Source organism: Microcebus murinus, chromosome 9, assembly GCF_040939455.1.
Source record: "Microcebus murinus isolate Inina chromosome 9, M.murinus_Inina_mat1.0, whole genome shotgun sequence".
Classification (NCBI taxonomy): Eukaryota; Metazoa; Chordata; class Mammalia; order Primates; family Cheirogaleidae; genus Microcebus; species Microcebus murinus.
In genome coordinates, this window is record NC_134112.1 from 63,188,429 (window position 1) to 63,208,235 (window position 19,807).

General features: G+C 36.3%; 1 protein-coding gene across 6 annotated transcripts in view; it reads left to right on the top strand.

The window, feature by feature from the left end:
* Positions 1-7,047: 7,047 nt before the first annotated feature.
* HBP1 (HMG-box transcription factor 1) overlaps positions 7,048-19,807 on the top strand; it is a 28,458-nt gene continuing 15,698 nt past the window's right edge. Inside the window, exons 1-4 of one of the 6 annotated variants that reach the window (XM_012746221.3) lie at positions 7,107-7,290; positions 11,205-11,495; positions 15,328-15,511; positions 17,607-17,835. In XM_012746221.3, the coding sequence (XP_012601675.2) occupies positions 15,343-15,511; positions 17,607-17,835 (398 nt within the window). In that variant the 5' untranslated portion in view covers positions 7,107-7,290; positions 11,205-11,495; positions 15,328-15,342. Of the gene's footprint in view, positions 7,291-9,556; positions 11,496-15,327; positions 15,512-17,606; positions 17,836-19,807 lie in introns of those variants that run through there. The other 5 variants (XM_012746224.3, XM_076006526.1, XM_012746204.3 and 2 more) reach the window with 5 other exon arrangements.

Genomic DNA, 19,807 nt, shown 5'->3' on the forward strand with positions numbered 1-19,807 from the left:
TTTGTTTTAAAAACTTTTAAGTATTGGACATGTGTGAGAGAAATAATTGTAGTAATGTTACAGGTCAATTTAGCCATTTAGAATAACCAAATAAATCTGGTTAACTAGGGACTTTATGTGTAAACTTATCTAATTAAAACAGCTCAAGTTTGACTTGTGGATGTCATTATTTAATCACAAACCAAGAGTCCTTACTATGTGAGAATTCTCTGTTGATGTTTCATTCAAGGATGGAGCCTCCTAATGCATTCATTATATGTGGCCAAGGAAAGGATTAGGAATTCTTCCCAGAGAAGAAAGGTGCTTCCCTTGTTTTATATAAAGAGGTATATGTATATCTTTCCTGCATATGAATATGAACTAGGGCCTAGAGCATATATTTTATATATACCCTACTGTGACACAACTTGGGTCAGTGCATTTAGGTAACTATTATAACCTCTGGCTAATAGCCTATTTTAAAGTGAAACAGGGCATAAAAGCAAGGGACTTTGGATTTTCTTGAAAAGTATAAGATTAAAAAAAGTGCTGTGTTCTTTTCCAAAGCATCTTTAAAAATACTGATATAATTTTTCCTAACTTGGTAAAGAAATGTTACAACAAGGATTAGATGACCTTTGGCATTCTTAAAGAAAATTAATGTGTAAACATAGAGGGGTAAGTAATACATCTGGCTTAAGCCAAGGCTTTGTTAAATTGCTGAAGAGGGGATTCTAATAATCTAAATAAAATGCTAATACCCAAGGGAGAAGTAGAGTTAGAAGGAATGCTGGCTTCTAAAATTAAAAGTAGTATGAGGTACAGCCTGATGTTGAATATCAGAAGGAGTTTTGACAAAAAGGAAGAAATTGGAATAAGAGTTGAGACACCCTTACCTGTTCTGGAATACTTCTAAAGGCAGCAAAACTGGTTAAGCAATATATATATTGCTTATATTGAAACTATATATTAATAGTTGTTCATCTTCACAGGTAGAAAAACACATCTTATAAATACAATGAATTATGGAAACATAAGCAGTAAAGTACACCAGTTATTTGCAGAGGACTTGTGTGCCCCACAATAATTATGAGAGCTTAAATCACTACAATTTGTGTACTAAAAGACAATCAGTGACTTCATCAAAGTCATTTACTTTGCGAGTTGATGGCAGAACTCACAAAGAATTGAAATCTCTTGGATTCCTCGTTCCATTTTTGGCCTCACATATTTTTCAAGTAATGTTGATGAGCCTAGTATACAGAGAAATTTGTATGAAGTTTCCCCTGCAGAGAGTGAGACTATTTTGAGAGGGAAATTTCTTTTTATCTGACCAAGAGATATAGGTCTTTTGCTACATTTTTGTGCCCTAAATCTACAAATCTAAAATTGCCTAGTAAATCCTGAAGAAACATGTATCATCTATATATGCCAAGATTTGGTGATATATGATATGGAAGTATTGTCTACACATACAAATGCAACACCACTTGTCAGGGAGGTGGTTTTCTTCATCCTGAATTAACTATAACCTGTGTCTTGCCATTTTCCCAAACACTACTGAAAAATGGATATACACAAAATAATGTTTTGTTAGCACCAATTGTAACTGATTCATTATAGCATGTAAATGCATTTTTTAATCTCACCTAGAACAACAGAAAACTTTTTTTGGGCAGAAGGGAAAGTTTAAATGTGAGTTGGAAACAGATCTGAAATGACAAAAGCAGCCTTGGCTCTTGACTAACAACCCAGATGCATAATCCTAAATATTTTCTATTTAACTTGAAAAAAAAAGTTTATGCAGTGGAATTCTTGAATGAGTTTATGAGTAGGAAAAACGGTAAGTCAAAATTTTGAATAAAGTTGTGTCTAATTGCTGGTTTTCCAAAATTTTGGCCCTAATTGGAAACCTACTTACATCCTGCTGAAGAATGAGAGAATAAACTGTATCTCTGCAACTTCACTGCCTGTTTTAGGCCAAAGCCAATATTTAATATTTAATTTTGCTTCTCTTTACATAATGTACATATTCTTGAAATGTATACACATGATATTTTTTAAAAGCCAAATATTTTAGCAAAGATATCTTTGGTGAATCTTGTTTTCCTCTCATAATTGCTCTTTAAAGCTGGACTTAAAAATTAAATCTCCTCGACATTTTTATCACTATAGTGTATACTATAGAACTGGAAGGAGTTGAAGTGTGTTAATTAGATGTTTTGTTTGTTTTTAAGTGATTGTCATTGTGAGGAGACAAAAATGAATGATGGTGCTTATCATACGACATAGCTAAAAATGAGACCTGTTCTCAAATAATAGGAATGACCACATAGAGCAAGGGACACTTAAAGCACATGGAAGCTATTTGACAAAGGCAATGTGGAAAACAGCATGTGGCATATAGCACTGTAGTATAGTGTATATTAGAAAATTCATGCTGCTTATTTCCCCCTACCTTTCCATTCATTTGTTGAGCGAGAATGTATTTATTGATTATTATGGACCAGACAAAAAGACTCATAAGATATGGTGACTGATGAGGAAGGAGGAGAGGATGTAAATGTGGGGGGAGGCAAATATAAGCAAAAATATTAAGTTTAGCACAGTGTGATAAAAGCTAAGCACATACTATTCCTATAATTTTAAGTGTTCTTTATCATACTTAATTGTCCTTAAAGTGAGGTACTTTAGCAACTAAAAGAAAATGCATAAAGGGCCCAGGACACTAAATAGACAAGAGTGGAAAATAGTAGTTTTCTATTTTCTAGTAGTTTTCTAGGAGATCATGTTAAATAGTTCAGATAACAGGAATTATTCTAGAAAACTTATAGTCAAAGACATGAAAACAGTCATTTGAACTTAATTTTATAAATTGTAAGTAAGATGAAGTAGACTTATTTGTTGCCTTCTCTACTCACATTTTCATTCATACCAAATTGGACAACTTGACAAAAACTTTGACAATTGACACCAAAAAAGGGTCATCTTCTCTATGTCCTGAGGATACCCAAGTTTATTTCTCTAGACTTGGATCTCCAAAACTCCAGATGAATATATTCAGCTGCCTACAGGACCCAGGTACTTGAATTTCTTGCCTGCACAGCATGCTCATCATCTAAGGTTGAACCTGTTCTTTTGCCCTCCTCCCAGTCCCTTAATCTGTTCTTTCCAACATGCCCTATGTCAGTCGATAACATCAATATACCTCCCAGCACACTGCAATTACCCAAGCCAGAAACTCAACAATCATTTGTGATTCTTCCCTCTTTTGTTGAGTCTTTTTCCTAATGGTTGTAGTGTTAAGACACTAACATATCAGCCACTGAAGAAAGGTCTTGTTTTCTGGCCATCTGAGCATAATCTAAACTTTTAGTTGCATCAAGAAGTACAAGAACAAGAACACATTATACTTCTAAAATGGGACTCACTAGCTCCCAGGGATTTCATTACAACTTGAGTTTACCTGAGAACTTTGAACTAAGTTAATTACAAAATTAACTTATTTTAAAGTATGGTAAGATATATGGAAGGATATTTGTGAGTGTTTAAATAACCAAGAAAGATACTATCTGAAAAGTTTGGGCACTTACCATTTTAGACCATACACATGTGTTCCATTTCCTAATAATGGCACTTTGTGTGATTTCATTTGTTTCCTTTTGACAATTCTAAAGGCGATATTCTCAATATTCAAGCAATGGCATATGCTTGAACTGTTTATTTCTTAGTTCAGCAAAACAGTCATTAGTGTGCCAGATATGGTGGAATCAAGGGAAACATTGTTTAATTTCACCTCTAAATAGGATCGATCTAGGTTTTTTTTTTTTACTATCTCTAACAAATTAGAATTTTATGTTTACACAAGATAACATAAGTAATTACATAAACTACTGAAAAGACATTTTGATTTAAGATAATTTCTTGACATTTTGGTATAGATTTTATGTGCATATATGTGTGTATAGATATTGTGTCTGTACTAACCAAGAGAAGGTGTTAAAAACAGATTTTCTAATGTCAGTTTTATCATGGAAACATTTGAAGGACAAAAATTCTGTAATTATATCTGTTTTAGTCCAAGAGTATAATTTACATATGTAAAAGTTTCCAAGATCTTACTAGTTTTGTACTTTGATCTTTGTTCTGGCTAATAAGTTGGCTGGTTTTGTTGGTCACTCAATTAATGATGACGTACCTGTTAAATACAAATAAGGTAGTAAGGTGGTCATTTAGCTCCCGATGGAAGCCAGAAGACAGCACTAATTATCCACTTAAAAGTGTAGAGAATTATACTACTAGTAATTTAATCAGTTGTGACTAAACTATCTGAATTTTAACTCATACTTAAAGACTTGGACAAAAATGAGATAAAGTATGCAAAACATCTTTTATATCTTTGTCTTCCTGTCGATTAGCACAATGGTCAACAAACAAAACTAAATGTTTTTGAATGAATGAATGGAAAAGGCTTTACCAGTGTTATTAAAGGATAAATTATTATTTATAATGTGCAATATCTGGATCTGAAGTTGAATTTATTTTTCCCATTCTGGTGTCCACCAGTAAAAAATATCACCACTAAGGCTTTTGGTAATAACTTTCAAATAGTTTAACTTTTTAAAATAAGTTCCAGCCCAAGGCAGATCTCACAGTTTGTGTATTGAAGAGTGGTAAAATAGTGTCTCAAACTCCTGAGAGCTCATTTTTTTTGAGAGAAAAGCTTCTTAATTTCCTAGCAGTTAGACATAAATATCTCAGATCTTAATTTTAAATGATTAGAAGAACTTCACTGATTTATTTTTATTTTTGTGAAGAAATTAAATGTTGGAGTTTATATATTCAATTCCAGGACACAATGACCCTCAATGTAAAAAATAAATAAAAAAATACACATGCATACACAAAGCAACAGAGACACAGACATTCTGTTTGAGTCACTCTATTTACCACTGAAAAATGATAAATTCAAATCCTGTCCTTTTTCCTCAGGAAAAGAAATTAAGCACTTTGTTGGCTCCCCCCAGTTATTTTAAGAAAACATAAAGTGTTTGATTACTATTTGTGAAACACAGGAAGTAAATCCTTGATCACGTGGTAGGGAAGACTACTTTATAAATAATTTCACTTCAAGGATTCAAATGGGGAACCCTTAAAGGAATTTTTAAACTTGTGTCAACGTACGGGAGGTTGTTTGGGATTTCTTGATTCGTTATGTGGCTTTTCAGTACATTTAAAAATTCAAGAAATGCAGGAGGTTTTAAAGAAATAACTAGCTATGAGTTCAGGTTTTTTCCAAAAGTTGACTTTTATGGATTTCTTACTGATGTAGATTTTCCTCATCTTAATTTTAAGCATACATTTAGTAATCTTAAGATATAAAACCTACAGCATAGCTTTAAATGATTAAACACTAAAGGTTCAAAGGAAAAAAAGGCTTAATGACGCCCACCCGAGTCTGACGGACAGCCATGTTTAAAGTGAAGGTAACTATAAAGCAGAGAAGCCTTCATTCTTTGGTGAGTCAGAGTAACACTAGCATTAATAATTTAAGGAGGAACCCCTAGTGGAAACGAAGTGTAAAGACAGTTTTCTTTCATCTTTGCGAAGCTGTCTGGAGGGGGAAAATGTTTAACAAAATTCACTCAGCAGTTAAATTTACAGATAATGATTCACGAAATAAACCAGTTTAGGTCACACATTATACCCCTCTGCATTATGGTAACCAACAAGCAAAAAAGTCAATATGGAAAACCGCTCTGACTTGCTTCAATTTTAAAGTAATCATCCTTCCCCTCTTCCCCCCCCCCAAGCTTCGTACATTCTCTAGACCTTGAGCTGCTCTCTCGTAGTCCATCCCCAAGCCCCACAGTGCCAGGCACTCAGCTGGCGTTCAACAAAGCTTGGGTGAATTGAATAGAGTTGACAAAGAAATCTCAATTTGCTGTCCTGGGGTGGTGAGGCAAGGCACAGGATAAAGGAATTCTCGGTCTTCCCACTGCGGGTGGAGCCTGTAACCATGAACCCCTACACGTTTTTTAAAATAATCTCCTCCGTTCACTAAGTACTTGAACTTTTTGAGTTGTTTCGCAGAAATGGTGGATTTTCTGCAAGACAAAGGTGTCGAGATTCCGAAGGCCCTAGAACAGGACTTCTGACGCCAAGAATTACCATCCCCCACGACCCGCCCCCACTGCACGAGACCTGCCCCAGAGCACTTAGCCCCTTGTTAAGTTACACCAAGACCTGCCGCAAGGAACGTGGCCCCTCCTTTAAAAGCCCATGCTCTCTCCCGACATGACATGTTGGAAGTTCCTTTCTTCCTTGCCAATTCACCTTGTCTCAATAATTGGATCTGTGCCACGAATAACTGGACCTAGATCGCAACCCCCTTGCAGTTTCGGCAACAAGCCTAGCATCACTTTCGTCCCCATCGTGCCTGGGACCATGATTTGTGGGTGACGAAGTCCCTTGCAAGCCTGCACTGCTTCCGCTTGTGCGGTCATCTCCTTCCCCTCCAACTAAAACAATACCTTGGCCTCCTGCCAAACTTTGAGCAGCGAGCGACTCTGGCTGTTTATGGCCCAGAATGGGTGCTTCGAGAGCAGTGGGCCGCTCTAGCGTTAGCAGAGGATCATAGGAAGACAAGAGGCCCAAGCTTTAAAACATTCGCTTCCTCCGCCCCCTCCCCTTTGTCCCAGGCACCAAAACAAACGAGCTGATACACGTGTCCCTATGACTCTTGTTTACTATCAAGGCTGCACTGTGAATGTACTACTGGGATATGTAGTCCAACCGGTTCCTCGGCTTGCAATTTCTCAGAACTAAGGAGCAATGCTGAGACTACGAACCCACAATCCATTTCGGCGGCAAAGTTTGGCTCGGGTCCCCGGAGTCTCGGCGCTAGTCCAATCCCAAGCACTTACTCTAATGATTGACGCGCCGCCTTCGCCAGTAAACACAACACAAAAGTCAATACATGCCCGCCCCTTGAGACGGACCATGGCATCATCCAATGGAATTGGGGAAGGACCGAATGGCAGATCCGCAAACCAATAAGAGGGTGAAAGAGCTGGGAGGAGGCTCAACCCCCAGGGGGTTGAGGGGAGGGGGAAGACGAAGCTTGAAAGACTTGGTAATGGCGACGGGTTTGGTAAGTAGGAAAGTTTCGGTTGAGGAGTAAGAGCGGCGGCGGGAGCGGTAACACGCGCAGGGGAGGCCGGCGGCAGTCGGAGAGGGGGTACACGAGCTGTTGGTGGTGTTGTCGCGGCCGGGGCGGCCCGTTCCTGGGCTGCCGGCACTCCGCGACAGGTTTGTTGTCTTTCAGTTCGGGAAGGGGTGGGGGCGGGGAAGGGAGGGGCAGGAGCCCGGGGGTTCGGGCCGCTGGCGAGCTCGGGTCCGCGTTCCTCCTAGAAGGTCTGCTCTCCGAGTGGGGGCAGTTAACCGCCCGACTACTGCCAGGGACAAACCCATGGGACCGGCGCCTCCCGCGAGCTCACCTGGGCTTCGCTGCGGCGGCGGCGCTAGGGGGTCTGGGGGCGGGGGCTGGGAGAAGACAGGACCAGGACAAGGCGTCCAGCCAGGTTGCGCGGTGGGTGGCCGGGCCGGGTGTGGAGTTGGGGCGGGCCGGGGCGGGGGAAGGGGCCGACGCGGCGCCCGGGCTGCCTAGGAAAGTTTGACTTAACTCTCCGCTTGTGGGCGGAGGGTCGGAGGTTGGCGGGGTATGGGGGCCCCGCTGGGGGTGGGGGACCCCGGTGAGGCACCGCCTCCTTCTGGGCTACAGGGGCTCGGGCCGAGCTGGGAAGCTCGCGGAGCCGCTGGGCCCCGGGGCTCATTGTTACGCAGTTCGAATGAATGGGCTCCGAGGCGCCTGCGCGGTGGAGCTGAGCCGAGGGGAAAAACAAGCCCGGAGTCCAGGCTGCGGTCACAGGATGGGGGGAAGGGAGGGGAACGCGATGAATGGCGAAAGAGGGTGGGGGATGGACTTGGCGTGAGCCGGGAGGCGCTGCTCTGGGTGACCCAAAGAGGAGGCTTGGCAGGCGATTCCAGTCTCCGCCTTTTAACCTATGCTGCTGCTGCTGCTGCAGGCAGATTAAAACAAAACAAAAAAGAATCCCGGCGACAGCCAGGTTTTGGTAGTTTTAAACGCTGTGTGCTGCTAGGGTATTTCACTCTTCTCTCTGCACTTTATACTGTCTTAGAGTTCGTTCTTAGGAGAGTTTTCAGCTAGAGTCATTTTTAGAAGGAGCATTGACAGCAAGGCAGTAATCAGGGTTTTTGTTTTTGGTTCGGGGTCCCGCTGATGCCAGGATGAGAGGAGTGTTAAAAAAACAAGGGAGTTGTACATTCTGGGAAGCAGTGGAGTCCTACCAACAACTCTGATGAAGTGCTTTAGATTCCCAATACATAGCAGTAGGACGATTCCTAACAGTGGTTTTGGAATTAAATTTACCGTTTGAGAGTTAGAATAATGTTAACATTTGTAAATACTCTTCTGTTGTTTTGCTGTTGACAATTATCTAGATTTGCAGCGTATTTGTACTTTTGGTTTTGGTCTTGGCCTTTTTTGGTTTGTTTTGGCTATTGCCTTTTGCTTTATTTTGCAAAGGAGTGTTAGGGGTCACCTGTTCGATTTCCTTGATTAAACTCAGTTTTTGCTAGGTAGGCAATATTTGACAAAATTTTAAGGAAATTTGAATTACATTCAGAAGAATTAAATCCATTCCTTAAGGTTTTTGAGCTATTTTATATTTTCGAGGAAGCCATTTAACCATTTTGAAGCAAAATGTGGTTTGTTCTAACGAATAATAAATTATAGAATGGAATTTTGATTTCACTTTCTAGTTTTCATTTTATTTAGTTTCACAAACCCAATTACCTTTTCTTTATGCCTGGAAAAACCTTTCCTCTTTGTTCACTTCTCAAACTCCTAGTTAAAAGGATACTTTCTCTCAGGATTTCCAACAGACCTGTCTTCCCAATGGTAGATGCTTCTCACTGTGTACCTCTCAGACTTCGAACATGATACTGTCACTTTAAGAGTTGTTTCCTCTACTACGTCTTAACTTCTTTGGATTCTTTCGTCACTAATTCAAGTGCCCAGTGAAGAGGGCACTGGGCTTGGACTTAATGAATGAACAAACTGTTGTGCCCTGAAGGTTCTTCAGGGTGAATTGCATGGTGGTCTTTTGTATATGTGCTTGCAGTGAAACTATCAGTACTCCTCCCTCCACCCCCCCCATAAATTATCCCTAGGAAGTTACTGCCACGTAATGAAGCAAAGTCAGGTATTTTATGTGTGTTTTCATTTAAGTATGAAAGTGAATAATATTTTTACTTAGAATGGAAAACCAAATCACAAAAAATTTTAAAAAATTTAATGCTGACAAATACCTGTTTATCATAAAATTCAAGAAAAAAATGACATCGAACTATTCTTGTTTATTAACTGCCTGACATTAGTAATAGTCACATTTTTTCATATTTTGATCTGCATTTAATTTGCTTCATGTAGTTTCTACACATTTTCTATAGAGAATAGAAAAATAATTTTCTAATATAGTTGATTGAATTTTTAAAAGTTATTGATTGTAGCTTAGAAAAAGCTTTTTTCACAAGTTGTTACAAGTAATGTGAAAGTGTTTAGGTACTAGTCCCATTTGCAAATAAAACTGAGGCATAGAGATTAATTTGTTCAGGGTCATAAAAGTGGTAAGTGACCAAAACAAACCCACTGTGGAGTTGTCTGTTTTCTTAGCACAGTGGCAAACTAAAGTTGTAGAAAAACTTCTGTGAAATCTTTTGTTTGAAGAAGTGTCATTGAAAATATTCTAAAAGAACAGCATTAAGGCCTCACAGATGGTTTTAGTGTAGAAAGTTGCATTTAATATATTAATAGTTTGTCATAAGGAGGCTTGTTTTAACTTGTAATGTGTAGTTCATTTTAAATACCTCAGTTCCTCCTTTCAGAGATAGAAATTAATTACAAATTACCTTTCATTCACCCACTTTTTCAAAATAATTTGAGCATATAGTCTGGACTGAGCATGGAAGTTCTTCAGGACTAGGGGAGAACATATAGAAGTTTCTACTGTGAAATCCATAATGTCCATGGAAAGGTAGGGAGGGATTCAGAGGAGAATAGACACTTGAAAGCAGGAGTCTAACCTATGTTGTTCTATACCTTTTTTCCTTTTTCCCCTCATTCTCTCGCTTTCAAAAAGAAAATGGTCCCATTTAGTCTTCAGAGTCCTGTTTTCCTCATCCATAATAATACTTTGTTCACAGAGCTGTTTTGAGTTTAAAATTAGATGAAGCATGTGGAAATGCTCCATAGGTAGGCATGTCAGTTGGTAGGCCTTTTGTGAAACCTAGTTTCCTCCTCCTTCATTTAAAGACTTAACTATTTCTAGTCCTTTCTTCCTCTCTTGTCTTTCTTAGGATTTTTTGGATATTTGTTTCTAAGAGTTTGAATAACAAAAGCAATAGGGCCTTCCAATAAAAGAAAATTTGCAATATCGAACATAACATTTCAAAGAACAACTGCTGGAGAATTTTACTCTTCTCTGTGAGAATCACTAATCTAGTGAAGAGATGACATGTGCAGAGTGAACTAAAATACAAGGCAAGCTGTGTTGAATCCTTCAATATCAAAGCAGTATACAAAAGCATGAATGGACAATAGGGTTAGCTCTACCAGGAGATATTTGAAAGAGGAGCTTGTTTATCAAAATGAGTATGTAATTGGTGTAATGTATTTAGGGGAGTATTACTGAGTAAGGACTTTTCTAGTATTTCTTTACTGTATTAGAGGCCTTGCTTTCTTCCCCCAAAACAGTCTGGTAGAGAATAAAAAAGACAGAAAACTTAACATTTGTATAAAATTTTGAATTTTGTTTTCAAAATTTAATTCTAAGAATAGCCTTGTGAGGTAAGTTGGAGGTACTGTAAGGCTGAGATAAAAGGACCTGTCCCAGTTTACACAGCCAGCAAGAGTGAAACTCCAGTCCTTTGTTGTTGTCTTTGCATCCAAACTCTGTTACGACCGAACAGTAGTTTTACAGTAGCAAAGCTTCATTATCTCAGAACCAAACTTTGGATAGCCTTGAGCAATGAGAGGTGCAAACACACCAAATTTAAGTTCAATAGATATTTGGTCCCTTTTGTTATTTATAGGTAGCTCTGTTTTGAAATTAAAATGATGTTTTTTTCCAACTTCATTTAAGGAGTGTTGGGATGGTGGTAGATAACTAAGCAAGGTGCTGAAGAAATGATAGACGTTGCAAGGAGATGTTAGTGTACTCTAAATGGTGAATGTTGGACACTGCAGAATCTGCTGATGGGCAAGAAAAAAATCTAGCTGGGAAGAATGAGGAAACCAAAGAGCTCTGCAGAGGGAGGGGAAGGACAACTACAACTGTGCTTCTGTGGACCCCAGGAACAGCACTGTTCATACACAGAGGATAGCTCTGAAGAGAGAGAGATGTGTAGTGCAACTTCTGAATTTCATAATAAAGGTAAAAAATTGGAAAATTTCAAGTTTAAGATTGCAGCTGGGGTGGTTTAATACCACTCACATCTGTGAAGCATAGTATTGACATTCATAAGGATTTTAGGTCATCAAATAGGTTAAATTATGTTCTGATGTTGGAAAGATTTCTTTGGAAAGAGTTAAAGTTTGCTATCAAACTATTAATATTAGCTGTTTAAAGAACTCACATGGTATGACTAGTTCTTCTCTTAGAAGTTACTAAATAAGGAATCTCCATTGATACTGCCAATTACCTTTTCTGAGTACCCTTGCAAGGGAAGCTGGAGACAGGTGGCTTAAATAGACAAATTGGGAATGTGAGTGCTCTCTCTCTTTTTTCAAACATATACCCTCCTTAAAATATATTACAGATGTTCCTTATACTCATGTAGTGTTATATTGAGTATGTATAGACTCAGAGAGAATGTTTTAAAGTATAGTTCTGATCACATCAGACCTCTGTTCAAAATTCTCAGTGGTTCTCCATTGTCTGATGATTGCTAATAATAATACTGGCCGCTACTTTGATGATTTGCTTTGTGTTAGGTGCTGTTTTAAGCATTTTACATGACCTCACTGAGTTTTTATAACAACCTATGAGGAGGTGCATTATTTCCATTTTACAGATAAAACATGGAGATTTTAAGTAAATTGTTCAGGGCACATAGCTGTTGTAAGTGGCAAATCTGGTATATAAACTCAAGCAGCCTGATTTAAGATTCCTTACTCTTGTTTCAAGGGAAAAAAACAAAATCAGTTTTCCTAAAGTAGAATTGAAGATCTGATCCTAGATTGCCTTTCCATGTAGTATCCACACAGCCTCTGGATCCACGACCATACTGTTTTCTGGTGATACTAGTTTGTACAGTTTTCTGATCTCACCCAGTACTTTGCCAGCTGTATGAGTTTGCTCATGTGAGCTTGTCTCACTGGGAGACCTGTCTTCCTTCTTTTTTTTACCTATTTATAATTAAGCCCTGGTCTGTAGGACTGTGATCATTGGCTTATATCTTTCCACTAAAGCATAGATTCGTTGAGATTCATGATTAATTGTGCATTGTTGGGGTCCAACATTACAACTAGTTTAATGCCTTGATATGTATTAAATAAATGATTTTTTTTTTTTTTTTTGCTAAATAGGAATCTAGTAGATTACTTTTAGCCCAATGGTTCTCAATACTTTGCAGCTGAAAACAAACAAACACAAACCAGTACACAGGGTTGTACCCCAGACCAAATAAATCAGATACTCTGGAGATAAGATAGGGCCTGAGTATCAGTTTATGTAAAGCATACATGTGATTCTATGTGCCACAGGGTTGAGTTGAGGATCACTGATTAAGCTAAATTTGCTTGATTCTCCCCCCAGAAGGTAGAGACTCAGAAATATGATTTCATACTTGAGAAGTAGATTTGTGTTACTAACCACATTTCTTCTAGCTACCAGTTTCGTGGGGAATTATTATATCCCAGGAGATTGGCTGTAACTATATACTAAGACTGATTAATCAGTATATTGTACTAAACAAGTATTAATTTCTTTCAAATGCCTTAACATTTTTTAGGTAGATAAATTGTTAATTTGCCTAAGTAATGGCATGATACATGACTGTTATTAAGATGTGTTGGATGACTTGTCATAATATTTCCCAGGGAGGAAATTGCTGAAACTGAATAGCTGTATGGTCTCCTGCTGCTAACAATGTATTTTCAATAACTGTTCTATTTAGGACATTAAAAACCTAAAGTATGTATAATAATTGCCCAGTGTCAATCTGGGGATAAAAAAATTTAAAAGAAATCATTTTATATTTTTTCACTTTGTTTCAGTTCATCCTCACAACTACTCTAGGAGGAGAGTAGGATAGGCCTCATTAGCCCTATGTTACAGATGAAAATATTAAGGAGAAGCTCAGTCACTTAGGTCATGTATTTAGTAAGTGATCAAGATGGAATCAAAACCCATGTTTCCTCACATCTAACCCAGTGCCCTTTTCACTACACCATAATACATCTTACAATCAGTATTGAGCAAGGGTCTAAAGTAATGCATGGGATAAGTTAGGTAATTTTTGAGGGATAAGGCAGAAAGCATCCAAAATGGAATATTAGAAATAAAGTAAGGCAATACACAGTTTGGCTATATGTGTCAAGAACCTGGTATGTAGGAATCTAAAATAATCAGATGTAAGAAAATAACTTTTAGAAATAAGTGTGCAAATCCAATGTTGTTTAGAAGAGTAAAAAAACTGGAAATAACTTATTTAGCGGTAGGAGGGATAAATGAATTTTGGAACATTCTTTTGATGTATGTTATTTATTTAGATCTTTGAAAATAATGACAGTGAAAAATGTTTATAAACTTATGTTAAGGAAAAAGATATCAACTAAATATGAATTATGAAGAAAATATGATTGTGGGTATGTATACATGAAAAAAGATTGGATTATAATACACCAAAATGTTAACAGTATCTAAATCTGGTTTCTGGATTAGAAGTAATCATTATATTCCTTTTTTAAAAATCCTTTTCCATTTTTCTTATTCAATGATTGTGTATTTTCCAATCAGGAAAACATATTTCTTAATCAGAAAGATTATATGAGAAAGCCTTTGGATAAAGAAATTTGTCAGTATCACTAGTGTTTATTGGTGATTGCATCATGGCCTAGATAGTTTACAAATATTAAGTAGTGAACATCTTTTCATTGCAGTTTTGATCAGTCTGGGCTAGGATACTTTTAGTTACTTTTAACAGCAATATATTTTATTGTCTTTTTTTTTTAAGAAATGGGTTCTCACTATGTTGTCCAGGCTGGTTCAAACTCCAGGACTCAAAAGTGATTTCCCCAGCCTCTCCTGAGTAGCTGGGACTACAGGCACCTGCTACTGTACCTGGGTAGAACTTTTTTATTTTATTTTATTTTTTTTTTATTTATTTTTTTCTTTTTTCTACATAACCTTAACATTTGTAAGAACTTTTTTAAAATTGGGATTTGGAGTAGAGCCTGAGAAATCAGGAAGTTTTCCTGTTGTTCTCACTTATGTTAAATATAAATAAGTTGTTAAATAATTTGATCATTGTCCAAAGGCTGAGTATAAAAGGTATAACCACATTTACCTTTCATAACAAAATTTAGTTGGTGGACTTTACTAAGAAATTAAGTGTATTAACCTATATTATTCTCTTCCTTGTGATAACTTTGTAGGCTTGATGAAGGTAGATTTACTAGTTGCCTAAATTTCCTAAGATTGTTATTCATCTTTCTAGAAATAATAGGCTATCTAGAATGACAGGTATCTTTTTATTATGGCTAGGTCCCAAATTCTCATTAAGAAAATCTAAGAACATTTTAATTTTCATGAGAATTATATATGGCCATTGTAAGAAATTTTCTTACATAAAATAGAATTTTCCTCCAGGCTTTTAAAAATTTTATTGCAGAAAGTTTCATTTTCTTTTGAATTTGAAAGGACAACTGGGAAAAAAAGTTTCATTAGTCTTAGTATCTGCATCTGAAAGGGGAGTTACTGTGTTAAAGAAATAAAAGTATATATAACTCCATTATTTATCAGAAAATACTGCTATAAATTCAATACATTAATCTTTTGGGATTCAGGTCTGATTTATTATTGAGTACAGTTGTAGGCCAAGATATAGCGAGTCATCCTGATCTAAAGGATTTGAGGGACAAATAAATGGCAGTGTATGATTAAGTTAAAAATGCAACATTGTGATGATGTCTCTGATTTTATGCTTATATAATGTCCAAATTGCATGATTTGACATTTTTTCTTGTATTGTTTTTATTTTAAGTCGGAGCACCATAACATGGTGTGGGAAGTGAAGAGAAATCAGATGCCTAATGCAGTACAGAAACTCCTGCTGGTAATGGACAAGAGAGCTTCAGGAATGAGTGACTCATTGGAGTTGCTGCAGTGTAATGAGAATTTGCCATCCTCACCTGGATATAACTCCTGTGATGAGCACATGGAGCTTGGTAAACAAAATTAAAAGTTATTTAGGAGTCTCACTAAGATTCAGATTAATTTTCATATTTAGCCAGCTCTCCACCAACCTTGACTAGATAGGGAAGTATGTGAAGTTTTTATATATTAGGAATTTTCCACATTCTCTTGTTAATTGTTTTTAAAATATTGAAACCAACATGAGTTTGGGCTATTTATGTTTATCATAGAGACTCATTTACAGATTATTAAACGTTTTGCTTTGTGTGAAAAGATTGGACTATTAAACACCTTAGGGAAACCTCACTTGGTGGGTTTTTAAAAGATAGTACTTTTGAAATATCCTCCATACAAGCTCAGTAAATTATGCTTAGCCATTTTTCATGTCTGATTTGTTGTTATAATGGGGAAATTACAGTGGACTCATGAGAGTCTGATTTTATGGTTATCGCTATTGCTGAGCTACTCTGGAGATAAATGTGAGACATAGAAATACAGTTTGTTGAGTTATGTTTTGAATTGCATTACTTTGAGGCTGGTGTTCAAGAATAAATAGCTAATGAGTGACCTTGGCTTCTGCCCAGTTTTTAGGTTGGCTTTGTCCCCATTTGATGTGTAGTTTTCCTTAATGTTGATTACAACTCTGAGGAGAAGATAAGACAGTCTTCATTTTACAGATGATGAAATGAAGGGGATTATGTATGACAGTAATGTTTGGAAATTTGGAGATCCTGAAGGTCTTTGGACATACATAACCTGTTTGAATGCCAAGGATTTTTCTGGGCCCTGATAAATATTGAGTGGTGGTTACCGTTGAGCAAGGAGCACCATTTTTATCAAGTAGTTGATCCTCCACCATCATGTCTTTGGTTTCAGAGGAAACTCTGGAACTCAGAGCCCAGTCAGAAACTTTACCCCTTCTACCCATGACTTCAGTTGAAAAGTAGTTAATTTCCTGAACTTGAAAGACAGAAACGAAGCCTTTAAAGCAAAGAAATGATGGTTAAAGGAAGAATGTTAGCAATAAAGGAAGGGAAATAGCTACACCAGCTATAATGAAAATTGTAGGGTAGAATGATTCTAAATTGGTTTGTTCTAGCACTCCTTGGCTGCTTCATGACTCCATGAAAGGAGTCAGTTTTATGAATGGATATCCTAAACTAGTATTTTTAATTAAGACATTTTAGGTTTAGTAAACTACTTTGGAATATTTGCCCAAATAGGAACTATGTGTACTTTTATGGTGACATTTAGGAGACTAGAAGTTAGTTTCCTTGACTTTTGTGTATTTAAGGGACTCAATGGATTTGTAGAGTTTGTAGGTACGTTTCATAGAGGGGATTTTTTTAAGCCTGTAAAATGCTTTTTCTTTCTGCTATATCTTCTTTTTTTTTAAAGAATTCAATATTTTGGAATTCACTGTTCCTTATAGTGTCTGTAGCCTCAGCATGTACATAAGTGGTACTTGGGCAATATTTCTAGTTTTCTCACTTGGGGAGCTGAAAGTCTTATTATGAAGTACCTTTCAGGAATGCACGTACAGGAAAAATTAGCTAATAAACATTACCAAGTTCAGAATTTCTTATTAAAAAGAAATACTATAACACAGAGTTATGTAAGTCGTACCTAAAAATTTATATAATCTATAATCTCATCTATGAAAATTGTTTTCATTATTATAGTAATCTGTATAAAAGGTTTATTAAGTAATAAGTACATATATACACACATAAAATGCCCTTTTCCTCATTAACATGCTAGTGTAAAAATGTGTCAGAGGTATATGGGTCACTCCTAGATGAGGCACAAAAAATGGGGGGGGGACACAAACTGAACTCTGTTTTTCCAGTTTATGAACAGTTGTGGTAATTACATGGTTTAGGTAGTGAAGTCATTACTACATTTACATTTGTTGGGTTTACTTTTAGGCTCTTTTGACTCTTAAATGTACAAGGTATCATTTGTTAAGTTGAAGGTTGTTTCATTTCAGAAAATGTTTTGAATTTTTGATTTTCCTCTCACAAAAGCAATTAGCTAAATTTGAGGACTTCTCTTCCAACTGCAATTATAGTATTATTCCTATATTAGTAATTTCCTTTTGGTAATTTTGAGTGTGCTTATTTACAGATGACCTTCCTGAACTTCAGGCTGTTCAAAGTGATCCTACCCAATCTGCCATGTACCAGCTAAGTTCAGATGTTTCACATCAAGAATATCCGAGAACATCTTGGAACCAAAATACCTCAGACATATCAGAAAATACTTACCGTGAAAATGAGGTAGATTGGCTAACAGAATTAGCAAATATTGCCACTAGTCCACAAAGTCCACTTATGCAGTGCTCATTTTACAACAGGTAGGAGCAATGATTATATTTTTATTTAAAAATTCTATCATTATAAAAAGCTATTTCAATTTTTTTCCAGTTTTAGAAGTAATAATGCTGTGGTTAACTTAAATTAGAACTTAAAGTCATTAAAATTAAGCTCTTTGTCTTACAATAATCAAAGAATTATTTCACTTAATACCACGATTTAATATTTTGAGAATTAGATAAAGGTGATAATGAGAACAATAGAATAAGAAATATTTGTAAATGTTTAAAAGTCATCAAAAAATTTGACCAAGACATACTCATTATACATTTCTACTTATAGAAATTAAAACTGTATTTGTCTAAAGAACCATAGTTGTAATAAACATTATATTTTAAACTTTTATCAATCTTGAGTTTGGTTCCTTTTGGTCTAGGTTTATTTCTTCCACAGTGTATGTGGCCTTATGTTACTTAACTGTTCACTAATTCTAAAATTTGCTAATGTTAAAATCTTGAACTTTTAAAAGTAGACTCCCATGGGTAAAAACCATTGTTTCATATATCCAGACCAGAGTTTAAGAAAATGAGTTATTGTGGTGTGAACTTGTGGAAGCTTCCATAAGAAGCTTCCTAGGGAGACCTAAGTGGATAGCATTTCATTATTTATCCCTAAAAAGACATGGAAAAATATAGTTTGTAAAGAAGAGAAATGCCCAGATTTGTCCTCCTTTGGGTGGAAAATGATAGACCAGAGTTCATACTAGGTGATGTAAGAACAACTGTGAGTTTTGGTGGTGGTCATAAGTTAGATAATGCTTTGCAGAAGAATAAACTTTTTAGGTATGAAATTGCAATTTTCTTGTAACCCATTGAGTTATGCTGCTTTTCTTCTATTTAGCAGGATATTGATCTTGATTACAGCAAATTCAGTTTCATTAACTTCAGTTAAATTTCATGTCAGTTTCCACAGGAAAGAAAACTTCCTTTTCAGAGTACTATTTCTCTTACAGTCCTAGTTTTCATTGTAGTCTTAATAGTCAAAAAGCTAAAAATTCTTTCACATTTTTTAAAAAAACCCAACCCTGATTTAACTATCAAACTTTTTTCCATTTCTAATTTAGAGATACTACTTTTCATTTTTCACAGTAAAGTCATGAGGATTAATAATAGAGTTTATGGAAAGTGTGGAGACCCTTTAGAAGAAAATCAGTATAAAGACAGACATAAGGAAGAGAGTAGTTCCCTGAGGATGAGATTTCATTCTTTGGAGTATTTTACACTCTGCTGTCTTGCCTGCCTTCTAACACTATCACTGGCTGTTTATACAACTTCTTGTAGAGTGTTAAACTATGTTAGTTATTGAGCTTTGGATGTCTGAAGTCATAACTGTGGTACCAAGGGGTTGAGGACAGGTAAAGTTTATATTATCCCCGAATAGAGAGAGGGATGAAGAAACTGATGGTATTAGTGCTTAGACATGTTTAGCATGTTAATTTTCCCAGAATATCTAGGCCATGTACATTTTAGAATATCATATTGTTACATATGTTTCAAATGATTAAACAGAACAATTGGTAAAATTCACTGTCTTTTATTTATTAGTCATGGAGTCAGGGATGAAAAAAAGGAATTTTTTAGTAGTTTGGCCATTCTGTAATATTTCATATATATCTAAATGTACAATAATAAAAGGATGGGCAATCTTTGGGCAAAGATAAAATACTCAGCATGTAATTTGAAATCCAAAATTGATTGGAAAATATGCTAAAATGCATGAAAATTTGAGGGGCTTTTTATTTAAGGAGTGAGATGAACATGAAAGCAAAATATAGTTTTGTAGATCATTATTTTAAAATAATTTCTGCAAAGGTGTAATGAAAATGTTAAGGATAAAATAAAATTGAGGGGCAAATAAAATATCTAGGAAATAAGGGAAGAATGGGAAAGATATCCCTCCTCATCTTTTGTAAAAGAGGATAGGTATAGACAAGCATAAACTTTTTTTCTGTTA